This window comes from Tenrec ecaudatus, chromosome 7, assembly GCF_050624435.1.
Source record: "Tenrec ecaudatus isolate mTenEca1 chromosome 7, mTenEca1.hap1, whole genome shotgun sequence".
NCBI classification, from domain to species: Eukaryota; Metazoa; Chordata; class Mammalia; order Afrosoricida; family Tenrecidae; genus Tenrec; species Tenrec ecaudatus.
The window spans coordinates 87,304,534-87,323,430 of NC_134536.1; the positions used below are offsets into that span (position 1 = coordinate 87,304,534).

The following is an 18,897-nucleotide window of genomic DNA, read 5'->3' on the forward strand; positions in this document are numbered from 1 at the left end:
AATGTTTTCTTGTAAAATACTTTCACAGTGATGGTGAACTTCATGACAACTCTGTTTGAGGATATCAATTTTATGCAGCGTTGTTTTTTTTATAACACATTCCATACTCTTATTTCAGATAAAATGCTTAATTTTTCCAAATTATTCAAATATGATTTAAGTAAAAGTTACCAGATTCAAATTACTGAAGTAGAAATCTCTCAATAAGTACTTTAAGAAACCTTTCCCACTCTTTTGAAATAAAATATTGTGAAAGCTTTGCTTAGGAAATTAAAAATCAAAATCTGATTTTAGAATAAAATTTGACAATAAGTTAATACTTTTGAATCAAATGCCTAATGAAGCTTTAAAAGCTTTCCATGTTGACTGAGATCTACCATATTTATAAAAATTAGGGAAACTAATTTTATTTTTTTAAATAGCTGCACATATTATACATAGAAAAATACAGAAGATAAATTATTCTGAGTAAACAAAAATTCCAAATGCCTAGTTTTGATAAAAATGGAACATATACAAGAAGCAACAAAATTATCTTTATTTACTGAAAATAATTTGATCTCAATCTCACAAATACCTCCTCCAATTCACTTTGATAGTTTATAAACTTAGTATGACTCAAGATTTTTATCTAAGACAGCTTTTTAATATTGCTATAAAGCTGATTAGGCTGGGGATGAAGTCAATGATCAATTATTGCTTCTAAATTTAGAGTACCTCCTTTTTAAGCATAAATGCCCCTATCTGGTAGGTATGAAGCGAACAAACACTATTCACCTACCATCTCAAGCACCGAAGAGCCCTGGTGGCATAGTGGGTTATGTGTTGGCTGCCAATCGCAGGGTAGGCAGTTCAAAGCCACCAGTCACTGCACAGAAGAAAGCAGCTTTCTACTCCTCTACAGAGTTACAGTCTTGGAAACCTACAGGAGCAGTTCTACCTGGTTGTATTCTGGTCATTATAAATCCGCTGACTCAGTGGCAATGAGTTTTTTGAGTTTTCATATCAACTTTCAATAAGGATGACAGATGTTCCATGTGATTAAATTCTCCAGATATCTGAAATTCATATTTTAAAGCACAATTTAGTTTTAGTTATTTTAACCACATCTCAGTCTTCATATATAATGGCTAATAAAATTCCTAATGATTTTCTAATGATTACAAGTCACACTAAGTTTAATAATTAAAGGTCACACTGCATAATATATATTCATGATGAGGTCCCAAGAGGCAATCTGGGTAAAATTGTATATTTAAACAGACTAAATGGTTCTTAAATCTAGCATCTAACAATGCCTGTCTTGAACATTAATTCTCTCCCTTGGATGTCAAGGTCTTCTTGCTATAAACCATAAACTTCACTGTATTTTCAGATTATGAAAATCAGCTAATTTTTGGTTTGTTTTTATAACTATGCTAGTAAACTAACATCACTGGCTTACAACCACCGGCTGGGTACGGGCAAACAAGCTTTCAGCCAGCAGTAATGCAGTTTCCCAAAGTGCCACTTCTCTTGCGCCTTCATGGACAAAGCGTTTGCTAATTTATGATTTAAACCTTACTGATCAAATACATCTTATCTGAAGCCACCAAAAATTTCCGAGACAATCTTAGCTCAAATATCTTCTATAACTACATTTAAAAGAGCAAAAATTTGACTAGCACGGTTCTCCTCAATCTCATGAAAAACAAAAAACTCATTGCTGCCATTGAGGCGATGCCAACTCACAGCAACCCTATGGGACAGGGGAGCAAGGCCCCCTTTGAGTGTCCAAGACTGTAACGCTTTCCAGGAAGTAGAAGAAAGCCCTTCTCCCGAGGAAGGGCTGGTGGTTTCTAACTGCTGACCTTGTGGTTAGCGCACAAAGTGCAACCACTACACCGCCAGGACCCCTCCCAGTCACCTGAGTACCACAGAAAAAAGTACTGTATTAACTCTCTAACACGGATCCCATGAAAACCAAGAAGATTTAAGAGTCAGTTTTACAGTGTTGAGCGGCTAACTAAAAAAGGCAGTGATTTGAACCCACTAACCATTCCACGGGAGAAAGATTTACAGTTTCAGAAACCCTAAAGAGCAATTCTACTCAGTTCTATAGTCAGGAGGAGCCAGAATTGCCACTCAGTGGCAGCAGGGAAGTTTTTTACTTAGTCGAGAACTTGTATTAAAGGGGGCGTAGAAGAGGGATCAAATATTCAGTATTGCCTTCAAAGATTTGACTTCCATAAATTCTTCACAGAATTACCACTACTTTCTCTATGTAAGCAGTACAGTCTGACACAATTAAGCACATAATATGTGTTAATGGAATAAATGTTGATTAAAAAATATTTTTATTGGGGGTTCTTACATCTCTTATCACAATCTACACATTCATCCAGTGTGTCAAACACATTTGCACATATGCTACCATCATTTTCAAAGCATTCTATCCCAATTTGAGCCCTTCATATCAGGTCCCCATTTCTTGCCCCTCTCTTCCCCGCCCACCCTCCCTCACGAACCCTTGATAAGTTATAGATTATTCCATATCTTGCATTGTCCTGTCACCTCCACCCACTTTTCCATTATTCATCCCACTGGGAGGGGGTTCTAGGCTGATCCTTGTGATTGATCCTCCCTTTCTCCCCCTATCCTCCCCTAATCCTGCTGGTATCTCTACTCTCCTTGTTGGCCCTGAGGAGTTTATCTATCCTGGATTCCCTGTGTTGCAGGCTCTTCTCTGTAGCAGTGTGCATGCTCTGGTCTAATCTGATTTGTAAGGTAGAACTGATGTCATGATAGTAGGGTGAAGGAAGCATCAAAGAACTAGAGGACAGTTGTGTATTTCATGGGTGCTATACTGTACTCTAACTGGCTCATCTCTTCCCTGTGATCCCTCTGTGAGGGGATGTCCAACTCCCTATAGATGAGCATTGGCTCTCCACTCCATATCCCCACCCCCTTTCACCTTGGTTTTGGTCTGAGTCTTAGATGCCTGATACCTGATTCCATTGACATCTCATGATCACACAGGCTGGTGTGCAACTTCCATGTGGGCTTTGTTGCTTCTCAGCTAGATGGCCGCTTGTTCAACTTCAAGTCTTTAAGAACCCAGACGCTATCTCTTTTGATAGCTGGGCACCATCAGCTTTCTTCACCACACTAATGGTGTTTTGTTTTTTTTTCATCCTGCCTGAGGTAGTTAATTTATTGTACCAACCTGGCCAATAAACATATGTGGGGTTAATTAAAAGGTGGAGGGATAAATGGGTCCTTGAGCCTTGCCTTTCGAGTTCTCGGGTCTCTTGTTTTGTGATGGTCAGACGAGGATGCAGCTGCCTTAGCCAGTTCCCTGCTTCAGCTAGCAAGGCTCATTTTCTGCCAAGACATCCCCGAGGTGAAGCCACATGGACCTACCCTGAAGCAGCCCTGGGTGCTGGAGCAGCCATGTGGAGACCCCTGCCAGCACTGATTGCTTACACATTCACTGATTCTGCTTTCCACCTGCAGTCAGCGTCATAGTGTGTGTTTTGTGAGATGGAGGAGGACATGTGGACATGTGGGTTAATGTTGGACTTGGGGGTTGGGCAGCACTGGGTTGGGATGTTTTCTTTTTTATTTTATTTATTTATTTATTAACAATTTATTGGGGCTCATACAATTCTTATCAGAGTTCATACATATACATACATCAATTGTATAAAGCACATCTGTACAGTCTTTGCCCTAATCACTTTTTTCTCCTCTTTTCTTTTTTTTACATTTTATTAGGGACTCATACAACTCTTATCACCATCCATACATATACATACATCAATTGTATAAAGCACACCCATACATTCCCTGCCGGGATGTTTTCTTGATGTGCACTTAAACTTTATATAAAACGCTCTCTTACACGAGTTTCTGTGAATTTGTTTCTCTAAAGCACCCAGACTGACACACTGCCTCATTTCCTACTTCACAAATAAAAAAGGAATATGGAATATTTCTGGCAAAGAGCCAAGTGACCCTAACCACCATAGAACCTTGGAGAGGCAGTCAGCAGAGTACACTGAATTTGGACCTGGATTAAAATCATACACTATCTCCGAGACCTATAGCAAATGAAAAAAGTGAAATGTATTCTCACTTACAGACATGGTTAGTTTCCAAGACCAGAGTTAACACTAATGAAAATGGGAGATGACCACATCAGTTCACAAATGAAGGATAACTAGATACAGACATAATTGCTAAACCACTGAGAATCATGGCCCAGTCAAGTTAACACATAACCATCAGTCAGTGATACTCTCACCTTCCACACCTTAGAATCCATTACTACCAGATAATCTAAATAGAGTAGAAGTGCTGGGGTTAAAAATTCAAATACTACTTAAGACATTCAAGGCACTATAGGTGTAATAAGACAAACAAACAAAACTCCCTGCCATTAAGTAATTTCTGTTTCAGAGGGTAGTAATTTCTGATCCCTGTGGGTTTCTGAGACCATAACTCTTTATGGGAGTAGAAAGTCTCACTTTTGACTGAATAACAGCTGGTGGTTTTGAACTACTGACCTTGAGGTTAGCAACCCAATATTAGCAACAGGGCTCCCTCCTATAGGTGTAATAAGAGAGCGCAAACTATGTAGTGATAGAGAACCAAAAGAGCTATCAATGAGATTAAATAAACAACATAAAAACAAGGGAACCCATTGTGGTACATTGATCTACTTCACATGTCTCTTTTAGACATAATCTTTGTAAACGCTCACCAAATAACTGGTTGAAACACCATGCAGACTATGTATGTCCACTGTTCCTGGTGGTCTGGATAAGAGAAGGTGGAGGGAGATTCCCATAAGACTATATGATTTCATGTGTGTCTGATTAACAGGGTTGTGATTGTAAAAACGTAGAACTGTAATTTTGGGATTGGTCGATTTTGCTATCCATGAGGGTACAAAATGGGCCAACTCAGAAGCAGGAGGGGGATGGAGAATTTCATTAACAAGAAATATCAGCCAGGAATGAATCTTTTGGACCCTGAAATCCCTGTGGTGAATCTTTTTGATGCGGTAAACAGAGGTAAAATCCGGGAAAGCAACAGAGGAGTAGCAGCCACAGAAGCACGAGCCAGAGCACAAGACATGGACTTCCTAGTCATGGAAGCAGGTAAAGCTAAATACACCCTGGGGCAGGAGGCTCACCTGTGGAGTAGGGTGCCTCCAAGTACTTAATTGGGAAGCTAGAGCTGAACACTTTGGGGCTGAGACTTGTGGAAAAGTGGTACATACTTTGGGTATTTGGGGGCAGAGCTAAAGGAACTGACATTATTTTATTGCTAGAGTGGGTCAGAGGTCAAAGGGTCTGTATGGCTGAGAAACCAAGGACCAAAAAGAGGCCTGACTGCAGGTCTGGCTAAGAGGAGGCAGTCCTGACTACAAGAATTGCATTGAGTGTTCTGAGCCTGAATTGTAATGTATTAGTTTCCCTAATAAACCCTGTAATCATGAGTATGATTTGTAAGTTTTGTGCGGCCACTGCAATGAATTCTCAAACCCCGCAGAGAAATGTACAGAATGTGGTGGAAGAGATGGTTGGTATTAGAACGGTAACGAAAGTTAGAGGGTGGAGACGTATCTGACCCCCGCCCCCTCACAGGAATCAGCCTTAGGAGGTCAGAATACATCACCCGCATGCCATTCTAACAACCATACCAAAACCAAAACCAAACCAAAGCACTCAGTGCCATCGAGTTAATGCACTCAGAGCAACCCGATAGGCAGGGTAACTTCCCTGTGAGTTTCTGAAGACCGTACGTCTTTAAAGGATTAGAAAGCCCATCTTTCTCCCACAGAACGCCTAGTGGTTTCAAATGGCCAAGCTTGCAGCCCAACATGTAACCTCTATGCCAACAGGGCTCCTAACAACCACATACAAATATTTTTTTCTAACCCAAAATTGACCAAATTAGAAAACCAATGTTTAAATTAATGGGAAAAATGCAAATTTAATTAAGTTGTATTGGAGAATCCATTATATACAAGCATTATAACACAGATTATAGAAGTCAGAGCTACCTCTATGGGAATTTCCAAACGAAGAAAATAAGAGAGCATGCTAAACTTTACAGTACAAGTAGAACTGAAAATGAAGCAAGACCTATACAAGGGGTGCTTCAAAAACTCCACATAAAATGTAATTAAAAGATAATGGATTTTTCTCATGAACATTCTTAAGGCACTTTGTATGGTAAGTTCCCTGCATTCACTGTACACTTAAAGCTGCATTTTAATTTAAATTCTTCTCCAGGATTTACTGTTCTGGATCAACTAGGCTAGAAGACTATGTTTTAATTCAGGGTTTGCCCTGCTTGCCTAAGTGCTTATTTCAGGAGTCAGTGTTTTTCAAATCATTGGTTATGACTTATTAGTGGGTTATAAAATCAAGATTTATGTATATGTATACACACATATGAAAACAGAATGCAGCATATACAATGAGGTTAAGTATTATTTTGTGACACTTTTACACTTTTGTTTCAGTTGGCAACTAAGTGGAAAAGTAAAAAAAAAGTTACATTTTACTATGAGTTAAGGCCAAAACTTTGAAATTCCAACTGAGATCTAAAGACTCCTTTTCTAGAGCCTTTCAGCAAATACTAGAATTTGAAAAACACTGTTACATGCAATGGACCACGACTGAGACGGACAGGATTAAAAAGCAAACGGGAATTTCAAGAAAATGGAAACACGTGTGTTTCCAATGCATAGCTAAGATTGAATAATAACATTTTTCTTCTGAAGAGTGCTGTGCAATTCTCAGTGCAAAGCGATTAACAATGAATCAAATGGCTCTCCTAGAAAGTAACAAAGTTGCAAGGTGCATGGGTATGTGATAAACATAGAGGAAAAGCAAACTTCATGTACAAGGCTTAAGAGGCTACTAACATTTCCTCTAGTTCCTTAATGGTTTCCCCCCCTCCCCCCATCATGATCCCAATTCTACCTTCCAAATCTGGCTAGAACAGAGGATGTACACTGGTACAGATAGGAACTGGAAACACAGGGAATCCAGGGCGGATGATACCTTCAAGACCAGTGGTGAGAGTAGCTATACCGGGAGGGGGGAGGGGGTGGGTGGAAAGGGAGAGCCCATTACAAGGACCTACATATAACCTCCTCTCTGGGGGACAGACAACAGAAAAGTGGGTGAAGGAGATGTCAGACAGGGAAAGATATGACAAAATAATAATTTATAAATTATCAAGGGTTCGTGAAGGAGGAGGGAGTGGTAAAAATGAGGAGCTAATGCCAGGGGCTTAAGTGGAGAGCAAATATTTTGAGGATGAGGGTAATGAATGTACAAATGTGCTTTACACAATTGATGTATGTATGGATTGTGATAAGAGTTGTATGAGCCCCTAATAAAATGACTTAAAAAAACTGAATGTATTTGTAAAAGTTGGGAAAAAGGAAATCTTTCAACTTTGATAGAAGTAACAAGGTATAAATAAGTACAGCAGTGGTTTTAGAGTAAAATCTTTGGTTTTCAGGCTAGTTATATAAAATATTATGAAAAGCATCTGCATAATATATCTTTTCTTCTCCCATGTTAATTTAGGACCAATAAATGCCAAGGAGATAAGCAAAATGGGATCTAGTTTGCTCTTCACTAAAATTGGTGTAAGCATATTCTGGAAAGTGGAATTTAATATCAACAGCATGTAGTAATACAATTATGAACATTAAAAATTATTTCCCATGAGCATTAAAGTTTTAAAATTTAAATTACTTATTACCCCCTTAATACCTAAAATAATTATCACCAATTAACAAACAAATCATCTTTCCTTCTGATTTGAAGACATGTCCTACAAATTAATTTACAACAACCTCTAATAGTAAAAGTCTCATTTTTTAAGGAACATGAAAAAGCATTCTCAGAGCTTTTAACCACCATAATTAAAGCTAAGCAAAACATGTAAGGAACAAAACCATGAACTTGTATCAAATTGCTCAAACAGAAATATACAAACAACTGTTTTAAATGCACAATTCAAATAACAACTCTCCCAACTGTTTTTATTTCTTATGCCAATAAAAGCACTAACAATAGTTCCTTAAGATACTAAGGTCCAGCTGAAACCTTAAGTCCACAGTAAAACTTTCCCTGATATTCAAGACTGGCAATTTGATTGCCACCTACTCTGATCTCTACATTCAAATTATAATCCATAAATTAGCAGATTCACTAAATCTCACCTTTCTCCCTCCAATTGGCTGATATATTTCAACCACCAACGTTGTGGTTAGTCCATCGCTTAACTCACGGCACCAGTAGGGCTCCTATTTCTTTAATTAATGAGAATGTTGCCCATGTGCAGCTGTAGGATGGTATTGATATTGATCATTGGGTCCTGGAAAGATTTACAATCTCCGAAAGCCTCCATAAAGTCACTGTGGGTCAGAATCGACTCAATGGCAGTGGGTTTTTGGTATGATACTAATGAGGCAGGATTACAGCCAATTCTGTTAATAAAGCCGGACACAATCTACAGAATTAGGTTCTATCTTGAGTCAATCTCTTCTGCAACATGAAAGAGAGGGAACAAGAAAGCAGCGATGGGGGAACCTGACTACCACACCAAGAAGTGCTTGGAGTGGAGCCGAGTGCACCCTTGTAGACCAAGGATTCCCAGCACTGTGAACCTTGTAGATTTGGGGAGACGGACATCAAGGCATGAGCAGATCTCCAAGAAACAAGGACCTTCCTGCAGAGCCAACAGGTAGATAACATCTTCCTCTGAAATCAGCACTAGGACTTTAGATTTCTAGCCTCCTAAACTATGAGGTTAAATTTGTTTAAGTCATACACTTGTGGTATTTTTGTGATAGCCAGAACTAGCTAACTAGAACAATGACTGAAAAAAGAGAAAAACCATACGACAGGATTATCCTAATTCCTTTAGAATATTCCGTATCGTTGGCTCTTAGGCACTAAATGCCATATACCTCCAGTTCCTGTGACAGTCAAAAAGCTGACCCTATATTTTTCAAAATGGCTTTGAAGAAAGAACTGCACCCACCAAAAAGCACTGCTTGTATGAACTGACACTAGCAAAGCGCACACCCTGTCAGGGTTTCCAAGGCTGTACATCTTTACAGGACAGGCAGCTCCATCTGGCTCCTGAGCAGCTAGTAGTTTGAAACGAAGATCTTGCAACTGGCAGTCCAATGCTTACTTAGACCGACACAAAAGCTCCTTAATATGAACCAAGGAACAAATATACCTCCCCCTACAACTGTATTTCAACTCTAAAAGTTTTTAGCCACCAGAAAATAACCAACAACTACAACAAACATTGATTCTGACTCACCGCAATCCTACAGGAAAGTGAAGAACTGCCCCCATTTACAAGGCTGTCATCTTTACAGAGGCTAACTGCTACAGCTTTCTCCTTGGAGGAGCGGATGAGTTCAAACCTTATGGCTAGCCAGGCGAAGGAACCTTTACCCCTGCCCCAACAGTCCCAGCTCATGCAGCATCAGCCAGTCCACAATGCTGGCAGTACCATTCAACTATTACTATGAAGTAACTTTTTTATAATGGAGATTATTTGCACATCCTTTTAAAGCCACTCTTCGGTTGGGATGCTTTTGGGTTTGAGCTTCCAAAGAAAAATTCTTCCGTTGTATTGCATTGAGATCAGTGATAAAGATACACGAATCCATTTACCAGTTATTTGCTATCTTCCCTAGAGTCTTGCCTGGCTTATAGATGGAGATGGTATGAGAAGGTCTTCAAAAAGTTGTGGGAAAATGGAACTGAAAGAAAATAGAGTATTTTCCAGTAACTTTTATGAAGTCTTCTCATATTCAGTAAGAATGCTGAGTGAAATCTGCAGTCTAATCCAAAAAGTTCCAACTCTAACCGATGTTTATGGGTGGGCTTCAAAAAGTTCATGGAAAAATTCCGTTCTCTCTCAATTCCATCTTTTCTTCTTGAAGCTTTCTCATGTATGTAATAATAATCCTGAAACAGATTCATTCATTTTGAGGGATTATCCTGTTCTTATTTTAGGTTATTTTTTTGGTTTTAATTAATGTATAGCAGACTATTATCACCCAAATTGAGGCTAACTTTTAAAATATGTTTGATAGTCACTGCCACTTATCCAACTTCTGCTTCCTTTGCCTTCTTTCCTCCCACTTAAGCTTTAAGCAAATAGTTATTTAAATACAATAGGCATGCTTCCAAGGAGCCAGCTAATTTGTGGGGGTTTCAAAAATTCAGGGAAATATGTTAATAGTTGAATAAGAGAAACATGTTTAATGTCTTCCATTTCAATTCTCCTAAGGACTCAGGAAACCTGTTACTATCCTACCTCATTGAAAAACAGAAAATGCGTAAACTAGGGCTTGCAAGCAACTTCTACTTTTGTGGGTTTTATTACATTCTCCAAAACTTCACCTTTTTGCTGAGGTAAAATTTCATTTTCTGATACGTCCAATAGTGAAGATTTATAGAAGCACATTAGAGCTTTATTATCAACACTGATAATAAATAGAATATGAGTGTTGGAAGTCCACTAACCTTGATGTTTACTGTAGCATGTAAACACCCTAGTTTTAAAGAAAAGGCTTGCTTAGCTAAAATGTTAACTAATAATCTTAAGGTTAGAATCCAAGACATCATTTCTAGCTCCTAATATATCTAGCAAGGTATTTACATTACTCCAGTAAATATTAACCACTGTTCTGCTCAACCTTATATAAAAAGGCATGATTATCCTAAATAGGATACAATTTTAAGGAAACAATTGTTTCAAGTCATCTTCCATTTGACAGTATCATTACAATAGAATACTTATTTTTGAAACAATTTGGAACATATTCTAGAGGGATTATATTCTCTCTATTAATAAAGATCACTTTCAAAATCATTTTTAAAATCATTGATACTGTAGTAAATGAAACATTTGAAATTCGCAAATCTAGCATTTGGTTCAGTGCTGTTTTATGTGTTCTGCTAGCACCTATCAGTCAATAAATACAATATGATTACAAAGCTACCCATTTAAAAATAATTTAGGAACTTCTTACATACTGATGAAATTACTTTGTCTATTATTTTATCCATTAAAAATATTTTCTAAGTGATAATTTTTAATATGGCACCAATTCTTCCCAGGATTATTAATCCTGCTTATAAATACTGCTGACCAAGAATTTTTACAGTTATTAATTTTAAGCACATCAGTGGACACTATTAGATGAAAAATGTCTTTCACCAAAGCTAAACGTTAATGCGGCTTATGTATTAAAAAGCTGAATTATAAACAAAAGATTGCCTATCATGGATATTTAACAGAAATAATTCTTTACAGAATAAACCTTTGTGTCTATCAGATGTTGGCAATGTAGTGAAATTATCTATTCTTTAAATCTTAACCCATAGGTTTAAAGAATGGTAAAATCTCAAATTTTGCCACAAGCAATCACCAGACCTTAAGAAATAAACTTAGGTAAGTCCCAAGTTGATCAGTTGTTGTATGTTAATGATAATAGCGGTACCACACACGTGACAAAGTACATAAGCAATGGGGATTTTTTGGTTTATAATGGAGCATCTCTAGGGCTATAAAGATTTCTGGACTTGGAGGCAAAATAAAATAAGTGAAAATGAAATCTACTCTGAAATTCAAATTGGTCCAACACTGCCCACCTTGCACTTCACATTTTTCCAAAACTAAATTTCTATGACATTCCTAAGTTAGCTCTAAATATGACCCATAAAAGGTGACAGTTCCTGTCTTCCTTCTCACATTAAAAAGACAACCTAACCAAGATCTTCACAAGAGCGAGCAGCTCCTTGAAATTGCAAATGTAACTGTAGGGCTTGAAATGAAGTTCAAATGCAGAAACCCCCACCCCCCAAGTTCTCCGGCTTTCAATCATAAGCAGACAGTGTATTAACATTTCCCAGCTCACTTAGAAAGCAGTTCCTGGAAACCAGTGTCCTTGGGTATAAAAAGGAAAAGATTTGAAACTGGCCAGAGCACGCAAGTCAACATTAACCTCAGTCCCTTCCACCGTCACTAGAATGCCGCCGAGGTGCGAGCGGAGAGCAGGGCGAAGAAACGTGACTCCTTCGGGGGTAAAAGCAGAGCAGCAAACCCAGGACCAGCCACTCCGAAGGGACCTTCGGCCGTGGGATCCACGCTGACGGGCCGCTCCTTTCAACAGCGGAGAGCAACCTTTAGCAAGCCGACGGCGCGCCCAGCTAGTAACGGCGAGAGCGGACCATCTCGTCCCGCTCCCAGCCCTCGCCCTCGCCCTGCAACGTCCAGCCCGGCAAGAAGGGTTCGGCGGGGACTGCTCCCCCGAACGTCAACAAAGGCCCTCAGTCCGAAGGCGAAACTCCAACAACAAAGGCCCCGAGACGGCGAGGACGCGGCCGCGGGCGGGCCGGAGGACGGACGGGGGGAGGCAAAGGCATCAAGCCCTTGGGGGCGGAGGCCCGTTGGAGTGGGAGACCCGCGCAGAGGCGGGGGCGCGGTAATCCCCGTGCACAATAAGAGGAGGAGGAGGAGGAAGGGGACCCAGCCTCCATTTCCCACCTAGCCCTCTCCTGCAACGGAGCGCCGCCGCCGCCGCCTCCAGCTCCGCCGCGGGGAGCGCGCGGCTCCGAGTTCGGGCAAGGAGAGGGGTGGGGGGCATTTTCCGCCCTGACCACAACTCCCTTCCCCCAGCCCAGAGCCGGCGACGACAGCAACGACGACAGTCACACAAAGGCGCCTTCCTCGTCCTCCCCGCTGCGCCCCGGCGAGGGCGCCCACCGAGCCCGGGCGGCGACCACCCCCGATGGGCCGCCCGGCGCTCGCTCGCCCGCTCGCCCCCTGGGCTCTGCAGCCGGGAAAAGGGGGAGGGGACCCGAGGCGCACTCACCTGGCACAGCTGCTGACAGTACTCGGTGGCCGCGTCCACGGCCGGCGCCCGGCTCTCCCGCAGCCGCCGCTCCAGCTCCTGGAGCCGCTCGCCCAGGCGCTGCAGCTCCGCGACGCAGCCGCCGCCGCCGCCGCTCAACCTCTCCTGCTCGGCCTCCTCGTCCGCCATCTTCACACCCCGCTCCGTCGCGTACGCACCTGGGTCACGTGATAACACAATGCCACGTTCGGGGGGTCACGTGCCGGGCGCGCCAGCACGCCGGGGCGCACGTACAAAGGGCCCGGCCGCGGAGCTGGGGCGGGAGGGTGGCGCGCGCGAGCCCCGGGAAGTGCGCGGAAGGGGAAGGGAGCGGGGCGGGTCGGCGGGGCCGCGGCTTACTTACCCGCCGCGGGAGGCCTGCCCGGGGTCCCCGGGACGGCCCTCCGGAGAGGCTCGTGCTGATGGGCGGCTTTCGCCCGCGGCCCTGGCCCCGGCCCGGCGACGCTCTCGAGCTCTCTCCCCGAGGCCGCTCCCCACCCTAGGCTCCAGCCCCCTAAGAGGACCGCGTGGGGACATTTCCGAGTAAGCTGGGACAAAGATGTAGTTGCCATTGACTTCTGGGCGGGCCCGAGGCCGCGGAAGAGGGACAAGGTGAAACCTACCCATGGGCCACCACCAAGCGGGAGAGCCCCAGCGGGATTCTGAACTGTCAAAATGGCCCGACTTCTCCTCTGGCTGGAGGTCCGGGGTGTGAGGTCCCAGATCGCCTCCCGCTAGACTCGCCTCCTCTTCAGCCCCAAGAACGCCTCTCCCTTGGAAACACAAGCTCTAAAGAGTGGCGGCAACAAAGAAAAATAACAATTGGGTCAGAGCCGGATGAGGGTGGAAATCTTCAGCCTGGAGAACAGGGCAAACTATTTAGGAAATATAGTTGAAGAGTTCAAGCACACAATAAACTAGTAGATACTGTAACCGAATTATATTCAAACCGTGAAACCATTTCCAGAATAAGTGCTAGCCAGCTAATCTGTTTCTCTGTGACTTCACACTGATACACACTGTATTTTGCATTACCAAATACAGAATATATGAAGGGGGGGGGGGGCTGTGGCACTAAGTAGGCCATGAAACATCACAACAGAGGGGAGGAAACCGGTGCTAAAATAAAAGAACAAGAGTATCCAGTATTAAAATAACAAGTTTCCTGGTCAAATGGAGATGGCATTCTAAACCATCGGTATTCACAACTTGGAAAGAATAAATTCTTAGTGGTTACTTTGGGGTTGCTAATGTCAGCAGTTTGAAACCACCAGCACTCCGTGGAAGAAAGAAGCTTTCTACTCTCAAAAGCAGTCGTCTTGCTTTGGGTTTTTTTCCTTTGGATTTGCACAAAATAGGAATGTACTCAAAAAATTAGAGCGTTTACCTTAAAGTTTAGAATGAAACTAATAATTTAATAGAGAATAACAAGGCTTATCTTTCTTACAACATAAGGATCTTCAAAAATTCAGAAACAATGATTTTGATAAATGATATTTTGAGGTAAATTTTCTAAATGCAAACATCCAAAATGAAAAGAATTGTCATTATGTATAGGATCCTCGGAAAATTTTCTAATAATAATAGAAAATCTATTGTTCAGAATGAATGCTTTGTAATGTATCAGCCATGGTAATGTTACAGTGTCATGTAAGTTGAGTGGGGCACAATTAAATTGAATTCCCTTATAAAATACAGAATCGGCTAAAATATTAGCATAACACTCAAGTACTAATGTTGGATATTAGCAATGCAGGGATTTCAAATGTTTACTTATAGAAGAGGCTGGAGAGTACATTCAGAGGTTTTGGAAAAATTATATAACAGCATCTATCACTGGGATCTAAAAGATCAGGAATTTACGCCACTAATAAATTTCAATACCTGGAGCTTACTTTCCCAAGTGAAGTACCTTCAAACTCACGATCATCCAGTCGATTTGGACCCAACAACCCTATAGGACAAGGTCAATGGTCCCTAATAGTTTCTGAGACTCTAATTCATAGAGTAGAAAGCCCAGTCTTTCTCCCACAGAACAGCTGGTGGTTTTGATCAGCTGACCTTGTTGATCACAGCCCAACTTGTAACTTGGATACTATGAGAACTGTGAACTGAGTAAAATGAGGTTAGCCAGGTATTCCAGTCATTTCAAAGACAAAGTATCAACGACAGCATTGCCCATTCTCACTTCAAGTTTAATGGAATGGAAGGGTGTGTGTGTGTGTGTGTGTGTGTGTGTGTGTGTGTGTGTGTGTGTGTGTGCACGCGCGCAAGCAAGAGGGAAAGAATTCTCAAAACAGCTGTACAGCCCTAGAGTGTAGGCCATCCCCACCTCCTCTGAAACCAGGCTGATGACTCATAAACAATTCTGTGCACTATTACTACTTTGCAAAAACACCTTAGAATGAACACCTGGTGCCCTTTTTATTTGGAATATTTGAGTCTTATCGCTCCTTCATTACTGCCTTCTTACATGTTTAGAGCCTCTGGCAATGTAAACACTGGAAAGGGAGATGAAATCATGTAATAATCATTTTGCTTTTAGGTGCTGTCATGTTGGTTCCAACACATAGCAACCCTATGTACAATGGGACAAAACACTGCCCAGTCCCGTGCCACCACCCAGCCATGCCATGTTAACCCACGGCAGTTTCTAGTGAGTGAGACTGTCAATGCAAGGCATTGAAGGACCGCCTCCTTCTCACTGACCGCTTCTTTACCAAGCAGGATGTCCTGCTCCAGGAATAAGCATTCACTGCTTGGGGATATCAGAGGTAAATGAAAATGATCCCTCATGATGAAAACAAACTGCATTAAAATTTTTTTAATGAAATAAAACTGCATTGAGAAAGCTTAAAGTCGTGGAAAGAGTGGGCTAGCATACATGCGATAAATAGGCAATGTTGTACTGTAAAAATGAGTGTAGATTCAACTGAGAACCTTAAAGTAGCCTGAGTAATAAATCTAACTAGAATGTCTGCAGAATCTACAGAAATACAGGTTGTTGATTTTCTTGTTCTTTGTCATTTGAGAAGGGATGGAATGCCCTTCCTTGACAAATTGACCTTGTCCTGGAGGTATCTAATCTTTCCTTTGATAATCTCATTCTTATCCACAGAAAATATGTATTCACAAGTACGCATGATGTAAAACACACACATACACACACCCCTACTTACTGAGAGACACACACCCCTACTTACTGAGATGTTCCTGGGGGAAATTGGAAGCCGGTCCATGGAGAAAATAAGAAAAGGCCCTTTGGGAACTCAGTATCTGCACTGCGAGTTCCTGGTCCCATGCTGTGCTTTATATGGTCGCTGTGGCCTCAGCCTAACACGGACCCTCACGCCCAAGTGCCTTGACTTCAGAATACATCTTGGTGCGGAAACAAGGCCTGCATCTCCACCCCTACCCCGAGGTGGACAAGGCTGGGAAGGCATTGGGAGAAAGACATCTCCCTGCTCCCGGGAGGCTAGAGCTGCGGGGCCGGCACCGTGCCGACGCACTGGTGCTCTAGAGTCCCGGGACGAGCGGGGCCCGGGGCTAGAAAGGAGCGCTTTTGTGCTGGCTGAAAGCAGGTGGCCCAGAGCCAGGGAGCCGGCGGGCGCGGCGTTGGCGTTTGGAAACGAAGCGGCGCCGAGCGCGGAGGCCGCGCAGGCCGCAGACCCCGGGAAGCGCCGGGCCCCTGGGGCGCACTTCCACCGCGGGCGGCTGGGCGGAGGCCGGGCGGGCCCCGCACGCTGGGCCCCGCTTCACCGACCCTCCTCGCCGCGCCCCACCAGGGCCAGGCCGGGCTGGGCTCCGCGGGCCGCAGCCGGGCGCCGGGTCTCCGTGCAGCCGCGCTGGGCCCCGGGCGGGCGCGGCAGGCTCGCCGGCCCCCGGCGGGCGCAGTCGGGGCATTTCCAGCCGGTGTTGCGGACCGAACCGACCAAGCGGCAGAGGCTCCGGGCCGGGAGACGCGGGGCCTCCCCGGGAGCAGCAGGGCGGGGGCCAGACCCCGAAGGGCCTGGGTGTCGGATCCGTGCCGCCCGGGAGGCCGCGACGCGAGCCCCGCCGCCCGCTCGCCCAGCCCCAGACAGTCGTGTCCAGGATCTCGGAGGTGGAGACTGGATCGGTCTGGCCGGCCACCAGTTCCGTCAAAAGTTCCCCACGAGTCTGAGAACCAGCATTTGCTGAAAATGCTGCCATCGGTGAACTGAAACACTGTGCCTTTGCAAGGCAGACATTTTAAGGATCCTGGAGAGGAGCGGGCAGAAGAATGCAACAGTGAGCCATCAGGCAGGTGCTGTGCCACAGACAAATGTTTCAACGCCGAAAACTGGAAACATTGAATCCGCGCGCTAAGAGCACTGGGTTGAGTCCTGGCGATTTTCGCCCACAGAGGATAGTACAGAAGATACATTTAAATCCACAGATAATTAAATGAGGGCTAATTTTGTTGCCGATGTGGATCATTAACAAAATGTTATTCTGTAAAAGAAAATGCCAACTATGAATAAGGAAGTAGTGATATTTAAAGGAAAATGCTTTTAATGTCCTTCAGTTATCCACAGTTCTAAATCAACCAAGGTGAAGGTAATGGTGAAATGAAACCACAATAAAATATTTTAAAGGATAATGTGATCGGTGTGTGAATAATTTCTTTTAGGAGGAGCAAGTTAAAGTTGGTTCCTAAGAGGTGAAATTTAAAAATAGCCCAAATGTCCAATGCTTCCAAACGGCTCTACTCCATCATCTCTAACATCAGCTACTCCCCTCTCCTTCAGCTCTCTCCCTCACAGAGTCTTGGACTTCCATAATTTGCAGAACTACTTCACAGAATGCACAAGCCATCAAGGAGCTGACTCCTGTGGTTGTGGGGTTGGCAAATCCAAATCCCTGCACGAGTCAGGCATCATCCTGGAGGCTTCTGACTCAACGTAGTTGTAAGGGCTGAGGAATATTCGCAAGCAGACAGGCTGGGGTTTGGACTCAACCTTTCCTCTATGCACAGGTACCACGAGGTAGAAGAACTGGTCTGGAGCCTATTGAGAAATATCTGTCTGTCTTCGTTGGGGATTTACAGACCAAGAGGTGGTATTGCTTCTAGCAGGGACCAGCTGGAGAGGCAAATTTCTGCTTAGGAGGTGTCATTCTAAAGGATTGTTTTATGGTTTGAGGCGGGTTACCAGAAACCAGTGACAACATGATGGGAATAAGCCCAAAACTCATACCTGAAACACTCTAGAATCCTTGTAAGGTCGATGCTATGCAGATAAGAGGAAGGAGCAGGAAGAATTTACATCTGACTGTCTGTGGTGCTCTGACTTCCTGTGAAAGAAGAGTATCGTCCAGGTGGACAGAGTGACACATGGAGAGTGCCTGCTTAGAGGAAGTTGGTCATTTGTTACCTCGGGCCCTACACTCAGACCACAGAGTACAAGCTCACCAGGCCACGGAAGCTCATGAATTAGGTCAGATGATAGGCTGCTGGCTCATGTTCCAAGAGCCATGAAACAGATGATAGCAAGATGCAGGATCCAGAGCAAGAGAGAGAACTGGGCTGATCATTCATATGTGCTAGATACAGACCATATTCTCAAAGAAATTCCTCTTACTTGAGCAAGGTGGTACAAGTATGTGACATGTGATAATACTAGGATAAGGGTGGTGTCTAGAGTCACATCTTCTAGCATGGCAGTGATTCAAGATACATTCCTCTCTAATCCTGCCTCATTAACACAATAGACATCTCACTCCCAACTGGAAATATAACCACAGGCATAAAGGTACAAAATGAAGAGTAATTACATTAGATCACAAAATAGAGGGTGCTCACATCCTTATATAACCGCCTAATTACATAATCATCAAACCACTGAAAATCATGACCCAGTCAAGTTGAAACATAACTACTATATAAGGAAATGATGTGGGTAATGAGGCCATAGCTAACTCCTTTGGGCTTCACTAGG

The 18,897-nt window shown here is 43.2% G+C and overlaps 1 protein-coding gene across 1 annotated transcript in view; it reads right to left on the bottom strand.

Moving 5' to 3' along the window:
* ZNF292 (zinc finger protein 292) overlaps positions 1-13,115 on the bottom strand; it is an 86,798-nt gene extending 73,683 nt beyond the window's left edge. Inside the window, exon 1 of the mRNA XM_075554803.1 lies at positions 12,923-13,115. Coding sequence (XP_075410918.1) covers positions 12,923-13,090 — 168 coding nt within the window. The 5' untranslated portion in view covers positions 13,091-13,115. The remainder of the gene's footprint in view (positions 1-12,922) is intronic.
* Positions 13,116-18,897: the final 5,782 nt, after the last annotated feature.